This window comes from Pipistrellus hanaki (assembly GCF_964339955.1).
Source record: "Pipistrellus hanaki genome assembly, chromosome: X".
Classification (NCBI taxonomy): Eukaryota; Metazoa; Chordata; class Mammalia; order Chiroptera; family Vespertilionidae; genus Pipistrellus; species Pipistrellus hanaki.
This window is the reverse complement of record NC_140524.1, coordinates 21995370-22010479: the sequence shown is the minus strand read 5'-3', so window position 1 is coordinate 22010479 and position 15110 is coordinate 21995370. Positions and strand designations below refer to the sequence as shown.

At 37.8% G+C, this 15110-nt stretch overlaps 1 protein-coding gene across 8 annotated transcripts in view; it reads right to left on the bottom strand.

Annotated features, from left to right (window-relative positions):
- MAP7D3 (MAP7 domain containing 3) overlaps window positions 1–14541 on the bottom strand; it is a 39900-nt gene extending 25359 nt beyond the window's left edge. For 6 of the 8 annotated variants that reach the window (XM_084870190.1, XM_084870194.1, XM_084870191.1 and 3 more), the window contains exons 1-6: window positions 14333–14540; window positions 9633–9731; window positions 9447–9530; window positions 8145–8308; window positions 4372–4486; window positions 3379–3483 (exon numbers count right to left, since the gene is read on the bottom strand). In XM_084870190.1, coding sequence (XP_084726316.1) covers window positions 3379–3483; window positions 4372–4486; window positions 8145–8308; window positions 9447–9530; window positions 9633–9731; window positions 14333–14393 — 628 coding nt within the window. In that variant the 5' untranslated portion in view covers window positions 14394–14540. Of the gene's footprint in view, window positions 1–3378; window positions 3484–4371; window positions 4487–8144; window positions 8309–9446; window positions 9531–9632; window positions 9732–14332 lie in introns of all 8 variants that reach the window. The other 2 variants (XM_084870192.1, XM_084870193.1) reach the window with 1 other exon arrangement.
- Between the last annotated feature and the right edge of the window lie 569 nt (window positions 14542–15110).

Genomic DNA, 15110 nt, shown 5'->3' with positions numbered 1-15110 from the left:
GCCAATTAAAGTACATATTGACAATATAGCATAATTTGAAAATTCTTGAATAGATAATTGAACATCAAAGAATCAAAGAGGCATAATTGATTCATTCAGGCAATTAAATCACATGTCCTTTATCATCATACTGCAAGAAATGACAAAATGATATAAATAATTATTATGAGGCAGCAACAAGCATAAGAAAAATAGACTATTTGAATCAGTTAAGATTTAAAACAAGGATATTTAAAATATTACAAGCTAGCCGAAACCAGTTTGGCTCAGTGGATAGAGCGTCGGCCTGGGGACTGAAAGGTCCCAGGTTCGATTCCGTCGAGGGCATGTACCTTGGTTGAGGGCACATCCCCAGTAGGGGGTGTTCAAGAGGCAGCTTATCAGTGATTCTCTCTCATAGATTTTTCTAATTCTCTATCCCTCTTTCTTCCTCTCCGTAAAAAAAAAAAAAAAAAAAAAAAAAAAAAAAAAAAAAAAATCAATGAAATATATATATTTTTAAATAATAATAATAAAATATTACAAACTAGCTTATGAACTTCATTTGAATTTGAAATGTTCAACTCTCCAAGTTAAAGAGGTTTCACTTAAATTTGAAAGGATTTTATAAATGTAAGCCACTGCCAATATTGATTTTGTTTTCCCTAGAATCATTTTACAACATTCATCATTTCAGGGTGTGCAATATACTGTACCTTTAAACAAGTTATTTCACAAATTATCTTCCACACATACCTTCTTGCATTAAAAATTGATACAAATCATTTAAAATTCACTTGGGATTGCTTCTTTAGTGAAACTTAACTAATTATTGACTTCAAAATTATCTGTCCATTCATTCTCTTTACATGTCTCATTAATATGGCAAGTAGACAAATCAACGAAAGCATAATAGTATTTGCTCAGTATATTGAAAATGTAATAAACATCTCTGGAGAAAATATTTGCTAATTCCTCAAAGCAATTAGACAGTGAAACATAGTGCTTATGAAACAAGATATATTAAAATAAATGTATATAAACCGTCCGTTGCAATGGGTGTTATCTAATTTTGCGAAAGGACTGAGTTAGTGAAAAATAAATTAAATTTATTATATGACCAGCAAGGTACAACAAAAAAAATTTTCTCACATTAATTTATGAAAGGACCCAAGCTATATATAAAAGTGCTTTGGGAAAGCGTACTGAGGGTAACAGTGGTACGAGGATCAACTTTTGTTGGACCAATATAAGAAAAAATGTGATGCACAAAAACTGACAAATAAAAGACTTCACAAGCAATCTTTGGAAACTGTATGAGTCCTAAAAGTACAAATAGCATAATATAAGTATGAACAAAACAAATATCACTGTCAATATATAAAAACTATAATATTTAGACAAACTGGAAATCTTTCCAACTAAGTTAATCACTGCTACAATTAATTATACTACTTTAAATTAGATCCAGAATCTTTTTTTATACTAGAATTTTATAGCAATCACCATTGTTCCAAAAACTGTCAAGGCAACTAATAATACAAAAAAGCACCTTAATTGCAATTACACCCATTTCTTAATTCATAAGGTATAAAAGAGGTATTTCTTCTTATTAATGGCTAAGTTTGAAGGAATGCTATGGAATGTTTACCATGTTTTTTTCTGCCAAAATCACTTCTATTTTTATTTCCAGAAAGAAAAAGGACTTTTTAAATTGATGGGTATGCTTGCCTAATCCATTTCAATTATCAATTAACCATTTGTTACAAGCCAGAAATGGTCATTGACACACACTCAGATAGTGATTTTTAAAATAAGAATATTAATTAAAAGGGCAAACACCAGGAGCAAAGGGTATGAAGAATTCATAGTAGATAAATTCATTGGGGTTTTAACTATAAAAGCAGAACAGGAATTACACTTGCCTGTCAACTTTACAAGGCTGTTGTGAACAAATATATATAAAGCAGATCAATTTGTCCACGCTATATACGGTACATTGAGTGGCCAGATTATTATGATCTCTGAACGCACAATAATCTGGCCACTCAAAAAAAAAAAAAAATATATATATATATATATATATATATATATATATATATATATATATGGCTTAGCGCATGAATTCATGCACATGCACGGGTGGCATCCGGCCAGCCTGGCCAGGGGGAGGGGACATGGAATAATCTGGCCATTCAGTGCATATATATATATATATATATATATATATATATATATGCTATTATTTTCCTTAAATGAGGTAATAGTCATGAAACTTAATGAAAATTGAATGACTAGTTTAACTAGTCCCTAGGAAAAAAATTATTTCATTTATATATTAGAAGGAATATGAATTAATTTTAAAATAAATTATTGTGTCACTTAACAGTGATGTTTGGTCAAAATATGTTTCACATTCTCAATGTCACTAATCAGAGAAATGCAAATTAAAACCACAAAGAGGTATCATCTCACACCTGTCAGAATGGCTACCATCAATAAATCAACAAACTTGTTAATGAAAATTTAGAGAAAAGGGAACACTAGTACATTGTTGATGGGAATGCAAACTGGTGCAGCCACTACAGAAAGCAGTATGGAGTTTCCTCAAAAAACTGAAAATGGGACTGCCACTTGATCCAACGATCCTACTTCTAGGAGTATATCCTAAGAACCCTAAACACCAATTAAGGAAAAATATATGCATAGCCCACAGACACAGAAAATAGTGTAGTGAAGGCCTGAGGGATAGGTGGGGATTGAGCAGAAGAATGTATAGGGGGGAGGGGAAATGGGGGACATCTATAATACTGTCAATAATAAAATATATTTATTTAAACATAATTTTTTCAAGTAATAAAAAGAAAAACAAAATATGTTTTACGTTAGGCTACCTGAGCCCAACAAACCCTTCTGATATGATTAATACACAAATCAACCCAGCCGGCATGGCTCAGTGGTTGTGTATTGACCTATAACCAGGAGGTTGTGGTTAAGTTCCGGATTAGGACACATGCACAGGTTGTGGGCTCAATCCCTAGTATGGGCATGCAGGAGGCAGCAGATTAATGATTCTCTCTCATCATTGATGTTTCTAACTCTCTCTTTTCTTTTTTGAAATCAATAAAAAGTATATTTTTAAAAACACACAAATCACTAAAAGACTTTATGCCGATATTTATATGATATATTGATTTTATATATACATACATTGATAGTTATATTGATATATTGATGAAAATACAAAATAGTAATGACCTCTATTGTAAAACAATGTGGTACTCTTCTGTAATAAATCTAAATGTGGCACAATCTAAAGAAGTGGTACTATAAAAATACATATAAAGAATTGGTTTTGTTGATTTGAAATTCAGTGGAATACATGAAATAACTACTTACTTTTAGAAATAGAATTCTGAAGACCAGGAGATGACGGTGTCATTTGTTGGTGTGATCCAGAAGTATCCTGTTCTAGCTTTTCAGTAGATATAGACCGTTTCTTGACTGAGAAAAGATAGAATTTTTACTGTACTCATATTTTTTAAAAGCATCATTAGCAGAAACAGAATGAGTTCGTGATATAGTTCTATGGAGCCTAAACAGGCATTAATTAAGCATACAATGTGAGTCATTCCTTAAAAACTATACAATTAAACCTATGTTTTATGAAATTGTGTAGAGTAATGTCACATGTAGGATAATTTACTGTATGTTAATAGTAAACAGGGCAGGACTAGTTTATTTTACAGCATGGATGGAACTGGAGAGCATTATGCTAAGTGAAATAAGCCAGTTAGAGAAAGAGAAATATCACATGATCTCACTCATTTGTGGAATATAATGAACAACATAAACTGATGAACAAAAACAGATCCAGAGACAGAGAAGCATCCATCAGACCGTCAAACCTCAGAGGGAAGGTAGGAGAGGGTGGGGGTATGTGGGAGAGATCAACCAAAGGACTTGTATGCATGCATATAAACCCAACCAATGGACACAGACACCAGGAGGGTGAGGGCATGAGTGGGGAGGGGGTGGAGAGCATTGGGGGGGGGAATAAAGACACATATATAATATCTTAATCAATAAAGAAAAAAAGAAAAAACCATGCATTGGAAAGTGTCAAGCTTATTTACTGTTAATCATTTTATACTAATTGCAAGTTTAACTGGTTAAGATTTTGGATATACTACATAAAATAAAGTTATAAAAGTTGCACCTGTTTCTTTTGCAATCTCACAACACAGGTGAAATACTGTGCATGTCAAAAAGTGCATGGGACATTTTCATTTAACATACAAAACTCAAAACCTTATGGTAAATGCAACCTATGCTAGGAGACAATATTTAAACATCAGCATGAATGAACTTAAATTTTAATTGTTGTATTACCTGTTTTACTTTCAGAGTTCACTGTCGTAGAGCCTTCCCATGACCATCTTTTTTGACGTTGTTCAATACGATTGCTCCTCTCCAATGTACGAGAGACAACAGCTTTGAATTTCTCCTGTTTAAAATAAATGCAGTAGTATGGTAGTTCCCAGAGGGAAGGAGGTGGAGGGCAGTAAAGGGTAAAGGGAGCCAAATATATGGTAACAGATTAATAGTTTGGGTGCTGACACACAATGCAATATTCAGATCATATATCAGAAATGTACACTTGAAACCTACATGACCCTATTAACCAATGTCACTCCAATAAATTTAATAAAATAAAATAAAAAATTTTAAATTAAATAAATGCCAAATTAATATTTAAATGCCAACAATTTTTACATATTGTTTTTAGTGGTTAGTATAATTTTGATTTGTGGGTTATAAAACAATACCATCATCAAATTTTTTTATCAAGCAAAAATTTTTTTATATCACATAAAAGTTAAAAATAGAGACACGTCTTGCCTGTCTGGTGGATGAGTGTTGACCCATGAACTAAGAGGTCATTGGATCAATTCCTGGTCAGGGCACATGCCCAGGTTGTGGGCTCCATCTCCAGTAGGGGGCGAGCAGGAGGCAGTCAATCTGTTTCTATCCCTCTATCCCTTTCCCTTTCTCTCTCAAATCAATTAAAAAGAAACATTTAAAAATAGAGACATGTCTCAGGTATCAATCAATATCAGTGCTTCTACTGAATAATTAGGTTTTAATCTTATAAATCTGAATCAAAGAACTGTGCTTCCCTCTGCTAATATTTAGGAAATTTAGAATTAAAATTAGGAAATTTAGAATTAAAATTTGTAGTCTATTACTACCAACTATACAAAGACTGAGGGTCCAATTTTGTGTTTACTAATCATACATTATGTTCTATTATTTCCCCCTCTGCTTGAGGGAGTCAAGCATCCATCACCTGGTTGTGGCATGTATTATTTTAAATATACCTATTTACAACATTTCAAATTCTGGTGTTAACTAATCCAGTTTTAAAAAAGATATAAATGTGTTTGTTTTGAACTCAAATTCAGTTTAAACTTCTCAGGATTATAGCTACACAGATGTCAATGTCACAGGCTAGCAAAACAACTCATTGCCAGAAATGAAATGGTTTTCTTTACCGAGATATTTTTCAACCTTGTGCTGTAATATACCAGGAGCTATACTCAGGTGAAAAAAATCAACTTCAGGACCAGGTTTTCTATTTGTCCCTGACAACCACTGTTTCTTAGCAACACCATCCTTACAATGTCCCCACCGTTTCTGAGGGCAAAGAGGCTAAACATAACAGGAAAATGGAGAATCGTCCGTATCCTCTGAGAATAGCAATAACAATTCTTGAAATAAAATTTATTTTAAAATCCATCTACAGGCAGTATTTTAAAATGATATTTCTACCAGAAAATTGTCCTAAATTACTTGGAAACCCAGACAGTATAATATAGACCAAAAGCAGAAATTAATCTTGTATTAGTTGAACATTACTGATTTCTAAGAATTCTATCCTGCTATTCCAAATGCATTGATTTTTCACATGAACTTGTGCTCTCGGTTCCTTCCTGCATCTGTGGCTCAGATATATCTCCCATCACCCTTCCTCAGCACCACAGTTTGGGGTTTTTCCCTGATCTACCTGCAGCCTACTTACATTGTCCCATGTCCCTGCTCTATTCCCCTACATCAGCTCTCTGGTATTCTTTTTGCTTTGTCTCATCTTTCTTTCTCTTTTCCTGCCATGTTTCTGGCTCCCTTTCTGTCTACAGTTTCATTTTGCTGCATTTTCTTCTCTTCTGTGTTATTTTTTTGATTCCTCTTTCTCTAAGATGGTTTTTTTTTTTTCTCAGTCCCCTGAGACTGCCTCTCTCCTCCAGGATCCCTCCCCAACTCTGCAGTTTTCTGTTTTACTTTATTTGGTTCTATGTCTCTACCTAGTTCATATTCATTCTCATTCATTGTCTCTCTCTCTCTCTCTCTCCTTTCTCTTAAACAGAGATAAATAAATTAAGGAGATGTTTCACAGAGAAAAAAAAAGTGATAGAAATTCTAAACAAGAGTCCATCAAATACTGGAATGTAAAACAAAACAAAACAAAACAAAACAAAACAAAACAAAAAAAGCACAGCATAAGAATCCAAATAAAGCCCTAACCAGTTTGGCTCAATGGATAGAGTGTCGGCCTGCGGACTGAAAAGTCCCAGGTTCGATTCCAGTCAAGGGCATGTATCTTGGTTTCTGGCACATCCCCATTAGGAGGTGTGTAGGAGGCAGCTGATTGGTCTTTCTCTCTCATCAATGTTTCTAACTCTCTATCCCTCTCCCTTCCTCTCTGTATATTTAATATGTTTAATAAAATATATATATATATATATATTTTTTAAAAGAAACCACATAAAATGACCTGGCCTATTTGGCTGGATAGAGCATCGGCCTGCAGACTGAAGGGTCCCAGGTTCGATTCCGGTCAAGGGCATGTACCAGTAGGGAATGTGCAGGAGTCAGCTGATCGATGTTCTCTCTCATCAATGTTTCTAACTCTCTATCCCTCTCTCTTCCTCTCTGTAAAAAAAATCAATATATATTTTTAAAAAGACTTACTTAGGGACACTTGAGAATCACTGGAATAAAAGAGTATGCCAGCAAGAAAAAGAATGGTGTCACAGAGAATTTGCTGGATTCAGAAGAGTCAATTTACTCAGACTAAAGTAGTGGAATGACCTACAGGAGAAAAATTTGGTGTCAGAAAGAACCATACAGAATGAGACAGGGAGTCAGACGCCATGTGTAAGTAGTAAAAGACAAACTGAGTAAAGAGGGACAGAGGGAAAAACAGAGGGCATCAAAAAGGCAGTGAGTGACTCATGCTAAGAGAGTGCCAAAGACACTAACAAGGAGTCCAGAAAGAAAAATAGAGCAGTGGGCCACAAAACAACAGACAGAAAGATGAGAATGTGACAAATGAACTAGAGGGAGAGGGAGAAGGAGAGGGACACGGAGAGAGTGCGTACACATAAGAGGGAGTCAGGTGAATGCATAAGAGTAGATTTGCCTGGGATTCAGTCATGCAATCAGAGTTGTAGTTGTAAGAAGTGAGCCCATCAGATGGGGCCTTGTCAGGGAGGGCCCTACTATGAGTCCGTGCATATTAGAAACTGGGCCAACACTGAAAACTTTCTAGTAGGAGAGAGAGCATCTCAGAGTAAACCCCAGGTCATAGGCACCCGTGTGTCATGTTCTGAAGGCAGATAGGGTTCTTCTCCTGGATCTGCAAGGTGCTTTACCTAAGCCAGTGGGTCTCAATTCCCAGGTCTGACTGGGACAGGGGCAAGAGTCTAATATTGAGGAGAAGAAATGAAGACATGGGATTGGTTCCCTTCCCACAGGTTGAACCAGTAAAGGCAGAGACAGGCTTAAAAATAAGTATTCCACCCAGTCAGTGTAACTCAGTGGTTGAGCGTTGACCTATGAACTAAGAGGTTGCAGTTAAGATTCCTGCCCAGGTGGCCAGCTTGATCCCTAGTGTGTGTGTGTGTGTGTGTGTGTGTGTGTGTGTGTGCGCGTGCGCACTCACAGGAGACAACTGATAATGATTCTCTCTCATCACTGACATTTCTATCTCTCTCTTTCCCTCTCCCTTACTCTCTTAAATCAATAAAAATCATTTTTTCAAAAAAGTATTCCAGACCCAGGTAACACAGTATATCATCTGATTAACAGGCTAGAAAAATATGTACCCTTTCTTCTTCTAATTTTTGTTTTCTTTTTTCTTCAGCAGATATTCTTCGCTGTTCATCTTTCTGTTTTTGTTCTCGCAGCTTTCGTTGTTTTTCTTCCATCTGTTTTTCATACAGGATCTTGGACTTTCTTTCTTTTTCAAGTAGTTGTATTTCTTTTGTAGCTGAAATATTACAAATACAAGGTGTAAGATCCAGAAAATATTTGTTTTCCACATAACAAACCAAGGAGAAGGTTAATATATCTCATTCTCTTCCTTAAAAACAACAACATGATGGGGGGATAAGGACAAATATGTAATACCTCAATCAATAAAGAAATTAAAATAAAAAATAACAACATGCACTGATAAACATTTATTGTATAAGTGCGGCCACCAAACAAAAATTCCAAAGAACTAAATTAGTTTATATGAATCTCATCCTGTCTAAACCCAAATTCCAAATTAAAGAATGTAGTTTCAAAAAAATAAAGAAAAAAAATAAATGTAGTTTCACACATTTGACACTTCTGCTTATTTGAGCTAAAGTTAAGCATTAAAAGAAAAATTTTTAAAAAACACATGGCCAGAATGAATTTTTTTTTCCATTCAACTAGGAAACTTCTTTTAAAAGCCTCATCTATGCAGGCCATATTAAGCATGCCAATCATGGCCTTTGTCACATACAACATTTTGATGTTTTACTATATTCAATTTTTCCTAGTTTAAGCATGGAGAGCATCTAGCAGTTATAAAATAGTTTCTGGCTTAGAGCTAGGAAGGAATAGTTCCTTATCAAAACAGTGGTAATTGATATTCTATTTGAATAAAGTTGGGTAATAATATTGTCAGTGGATATGTAGACCAGAGGAGAAAAAATACACAGTTGAAAAGCATTTTTTCAAGGTGTAAAACGATTATGCTTTTAGATCTCAATTGATCCACAGTAACACTTGAGAAGCATAGCAATCAGTGAAAGATTCCATGTTAAGATTCTTAGAAATTTCATTTTCATGTTTAGTATTATTTTACTGAAAACCCATTCTGCAGTTTCTGAAAATGTTTAAGAGATAGTCACACCTTAGTTTTCAGAAAATTAAAGCTAACAGAAATTACTACTTCAAAAATTAAACAACCAGTTAAAAATTTTTCATGGACCTTCTTTATCTGATTTACTACAAACATTTAACCCAATATAATACATACTATAAAAACTAAGATCTATCATATAATGTGGCTAGGAAAAGTAAGTAAAAACCAATTTGGAAATATATAACCTTCATATAAAATTCATTGTTTTTTTTAAAAGTCTAAAATATACCATCTTCTTGTCTTCTTTTTTCTTCTCTGCGCTCCTTGGCTAATTTTTGTTTTATATCATTTTTAAGTACCGATCCGTCTATCACTTAAAAAAAAAAAAAAGAAAGAACATTGTTAGACATTAATAGGATATCAAATTTTAATGATATCACATGTGACATATTCCAAAGCATTCTAGGAATTATACCTGGTTTAAATGCTGATTTTGTATTTGAGGATTGGGGTGGAAGGGAGCTAAATCCACTCTGATTGCGTCTTTCTTGAGCAATGGCATGAGCTGCCGCAACTAAAATACAGGGAGATAAAGGAATTAGATATTAAGATTACAAATAGCTAATACAGGGGACTGCAAAGCACAGCCAACTGTGTCTTTGATGATGAAATATAGCATTTCTTCCATAAGGGGAAGTCATGGAGGGTTAATCTAAGTTGACAACAAAGACATACTGAATTCACGATGTTAAACAGTAATTTCACACAAAAATTAAAAGTGTGTGCTGTAGATGTGACAGCATAACTGTGACATAGAATTGTTAGTGGAAATAGTTGGACAAGTTTGTGGAGGAATAGTAGCTAGTGATTAATAGCTTTCAAAATTCATCAGACAAGACATTCTGCCAAGAACTGGAAAAACTGAGCTGGCAAGGAATTGGAAAAAATGTTTCGCCATAACCTGGGACTTTAGAAAGCATTTGGAGTTTATGGATATTAATTTGGAAGCAAAAGTGTCAACAGTGATATCCTCAGAGATCGGCCCAATATTAAGGAGTACATTTATAAATGACCCAGATCAGGGGTTTTCTACACTGGCTGCAGCCACCGAAACTGCTTTAAAATAATTAGCAATGCCTGCCCCTCCCAACCTCCACTCTCTGGGGGGTAGGACCCAGGTCTTTACAGTTGCAAAAAGCTCTATTCTGATGCATAGTGTTGGTGGTGAACCACTTAAGGAATTTCCAGTGATGGTCTTTCTAGGTAGAAAAATGTCAAGCAAACAAATGTAAATTATACAATACAAATTTACATATGTCTTGTGTAAACAGGTAGAAAATGGAGAAATAAACTTCAATAAGAGGGATGAGGGTGGGTGGAAAAGGTGAAGAGGAATATAGTCAACAATAGTGTGATAAGTTTTTAGGGTGACACATGATTACTAGGTTTAGTGTAGTGATCCCATTGTAAAGGTATGTAAATATCAAATCACTATACTGTACACCTGAAACTAATATAATATTGCATACCAACTATTTTTTAATTTAAAAAAATAAATGAAACGTCAATAGGAGTATAAGGGGAGCACAATTTGAGGGAAAGTAAGAAAAACTACAATTCTAGCGTGATACACATATAATTTATTATAAACGATTTCCTGAAACCTTTAATTCCATATATGGCTGTTTCTAAAATGCCCCCCAATACTGGGCATCTTCAGGAAGGATCTGTAGAACAACAATGAAAATTATTTTCTACCTTTGAATGAAAGCATAAGAAATATGGCCCCGTGATACTGCATACAACTCTCATTTCTATATATCAAGGTAAATAAAACAGCTGAAGATAGGCAATGAAATTAATTAAGGGACCAGAAGTGCTGTCCTTGTACTCATAGAGTGAAAGAACTCTGAGATGTTAGTTGCCCCTGAAGAAAGATATCTGGGAGTCATTTTACAGAGTAACCTTGAAAAGTGACATCATAATGGCTGCCACAGGGATCACCATTTCAAAAGGGAAAGAGGATTTTTTTTACCCCAGAGACCTAACAGCTCAGATAAAACATGACCTAGCTAAATTTGAAAATTAGATTCTTCTCACCTTCCTTAATAATTCATCTATTGGCAATTTTGTAGACCACAATTAGCCTTTGAATTTGAGTTCTAGTGTATTAAGAAAAATTCTTATATACAGTCTAAAAATTAATCCCTCTATATACCCCCCTCCAACCCCCAACATTTCTATGTGTGCACAGAGAAAACAAGTCCATATTTTGTACATTTTGAGAGAAATTGTCCTTTTGGTCAGCTAAATTGTGCCAAAATATGGACTTTGCTTGGGACTTCTAAGAAAACTGAAATATGCAAAAACTACCTGTTTTCTTTGTGCACACATAGAAATGTTGGGAGTTGGAGGGGGGTATATAGAGGGATTAATTAAACAGAAGTAACCTTTGAATTAGCTATGGTGGGAATAATGAACCAAATCATATAAAGGTTAATGTGGTACTATAACATCAAATACGATGTTGAGATCTTTATATCCAAATTCCTACTGGCAATAAATATATTCACCAAAAGGTGAATAAAGGATTAACCCATTTTAAAAGAAGAAAAAGAAAGCACTATTATGCTGGGTCTAAGACAGGACTACATTTAAAGAAAAAGTATAAAAGACATTACAAGAAGAAAACCAATCTCCTTCGGGGAAAACTTACAATCAACAATCAATCATGCTATCTAGCCCAGTATAAGCTTCAGAATTAAATGGGAAAAAAAAATAGGTGCCACTAGGATGCCTAAGTTAAAGAATGCCTACACTTACTAAGTTTTTAAAAGATGTCATTGAGATTCTGAAGCCTCCTTTGGACATAAAACATTTTAGCTCCTTAGTGACTTCATGTAGAAAATTTCTGCTTCTCTCTGGCCCTCTTTCTCGACACATACACACACACACACACACACACACACACACACACACACGATCTGTGTCACTAGATTCCTGCTCCATTAGGGCAAACTAAATGCAAGAAAGAACACAACATGACTAGTATAATAGTAAAGATGGTCATCTTCCTAGGACTGCACTCAAGCACAACCAACCCCAAATGCTAAATCCCATGAGATGTCAATGATATGCCCCCCATACTTATTCAGCAATTCTATATTGTCTGCCACAGAGGTTGCTCTTGAATCCCTCTCAGAATTCAACATAAAATCTGTAGCCCTGCTGAAAACGGTTTGGCTCAGTGGATAGAGTGTCGGTCTGCGGACTGAGGGGTCCTGGGTTCAATTCCAGTGAAGGGCATGTGCATTGGTTGCGGGCACATCCCCAGTGGGGGGTGTGCAGGAGGCATCTGGTCGATGTTTCTCTCTCATAGATGTTTCTAACTCTCTGTCCCTCTCCCTTCCTCTCTGTGGAAAATCAATAAAATATATTAAAAAAAAACCAAACAACATGTAGCCCTGCTTGCCTATGACCTTTCCTCCCCATGATCCTTTCTTCTGCACTCATCAGAAATATTAGATCACCAAACTACTATTTTTATTAGGTAAGAAAGGGCAGATTGCAAAATATGATTGAACAGGGTTTTTATTGTTATAAAAGGGGTATGGTTGTGGCAGAGAAGCATACTATGAAACTAACTGGTACAGATTAATAGACTTAGTGCTAGTCACTGTTATTTGGACAACAGAATAAAAAGAAGCAACTACTACAAAATGCCAAAACATTTCATTGACTCTGTCCCCATCAGGAAATGCTGAGACCAGGAAGGCAGTTCTGGTTTAGCATGTGATGCTTTCAATTTCTAACATAAAACTGGCAGCAAGGATGTTGGTCACCTAAGGTTCTGTGTTAAACCTTTATTGCATGGCTTTTGTAAGTTTTTCATTTGAAATACTGTCAATTCAAACAACTGTCCTTTACGAGATTTTCAAATTCTTTTTTCAAAGTTCAATATACAAATGTTTTGGGGGATTATCGGAATGCTGGTTAATTTAAATCAATGACATAAAGCAATGTCAGAGAGTTTTAGGTGTGCTTAAGCAATAAAACAAAAGTGAATTTATTGCAAACTGTCTCTCCAGAGACTGAAAAAGTATTTTCTCCCGATGGAAAGTGTTTGCTTCTGCCACATTCTCTAGGGAGTTCATCCAAAGCGTTCTGAGTAACATAAATCTAAATTAATTTTTCAATTGCAAATGGGAAAAAAAAAAAAACTCCCTAAGGATTTCAGTAAAAATCAATAAGAGAGTTTTATTCCAGCTCCTACAGGAGGACAGCGGCCCGAGAACTATCGAAAAGCAACCTGCTACAATCAAGAAACACTATCTCGCTCAGGTAGTGAAATAGCCTCGTGGGCTAAGATATGTGCAACCAAATGTTACAAAATTCACGATTTTTTTTTTGGGGGGGGGGGGGGACTTTTTGGCATTGGGATACGTTTAGAAGTACTCAAGCCTAGGGTCTGCAAGATGTCCCAGGAAATGTGACATCTCGGCGGAGTCCTGTGCATCAGGAAGTAGAGAGAGCCAAGTTTCACCCCGACTTAAGCTCCTTCTCCATCCCACCTTGACCAGAGGGTGCCAGAGGGAAGCTTTTGGAGAGGCTGGGATTGCGACCGTGGGAAAGAATCAGAGCGCGAGCGCCCCAGGCAGAAGGAGAACTCTAACCACTGATGCCTGGAAGGGCTGCGCGGCCAGGAGGCGGTCTCGGTGCACGGGGTCCTGGGAGCGCTAGTGCATCCTCAGCAGCCCAGCGTCCGATCCGCTGGTTGTGGGGGCGCACGCCTCCTCCCCTATTCCCCCTCCCGCCCAACAACAGGCGGGGCTCAGGAAGGTCCACGGAGTCCGGGTTTCCAGGCCACCCCCCCCCCCCCCCCCCGCCCAGCCCAGCAGCGCGCATTACTTCCGAGCGCCCTACTCCCGGGGTTCGGCCATTGGCGACACTAGCCCTCAGTTTCCCCATCCGTCCCTGTCCCATCGCAACTCCCCGTCCCGCTCCAGAGGATAAGGAGAGAAGGACGGGACTGGACAGCCAGACGCGACTCGGGGGTAAAGTTTTCTGGCGCCGCCGCTCAGCTCCAACGGTCTCCGGGCGCGGGAACCCCGCCTCCCGCGCAGCCCGGGCCCCCGCACCCTCCCTCCCCTCAGGAAGCCGCCGTCGCCCGCTCACCCATGCGTTCCCGCATCCCCCTCAAGGATGTTCCGCAGCCGCTGGCTGTGCGTTCCGCCATCTTCCAGCGATTGATCCCCGAGCCTCTACTGTCGCTGTTGGCACAGTGCGCAGGCTCCCGGCGCGGCCACCGCTCGGGCCGGGGTGCCCCTGCCAGAGGCGGGGCGGGGCGGCTCCGCCCCCCTCCCCCCAACCCCCGCCCGGGACCCCCTACGTGGGCAGCGCTGCTTTCCGCCCACCACGTGGTGACCCGCTTGGCCGAGACCACCTAGTCTACTGAAAGCCTCCGGTGTGTTCCCAGATCCCCCACCCCCGTGTTGGGGGGCCAGCCAGTCAGCAAGCGGCTGAGCCATCCAGCATTCCTTTTCCCCTTTCGTCACTTCTACCTGGCACTGCAGTCATAGTCCTTCCTCCCTCCATCCGTTCACTTAGGGAGCTTGTACCGATCATCTCCTGGATGTTCACTTAGGGAGTTTGTACTGATTGTCTCCTGGATGCGCCTGCATCAGAGTGTGCTAGTCTTTGGAACACTACCCAGAGAGAGGCCCGATTTGGAGGAAGAGGCCCAGGGAGATGCTGCAAGGGAGAAAGGTTTCTAGGAGGTGCTAGGGGCCCGATCTTGAGCAGAGACGTTCTTAAACTGTTGCAAAATGAATGATGGCACTGTTAGGGCTCAGAGTTGCGCGGATTATCTACAGGGTGCTGATGGGTCTTTTAAGTGAAGGAGAGGACTCACTGGCACTCATCTCTCCAGATATTGGAGGAGGCCATTGGAGTT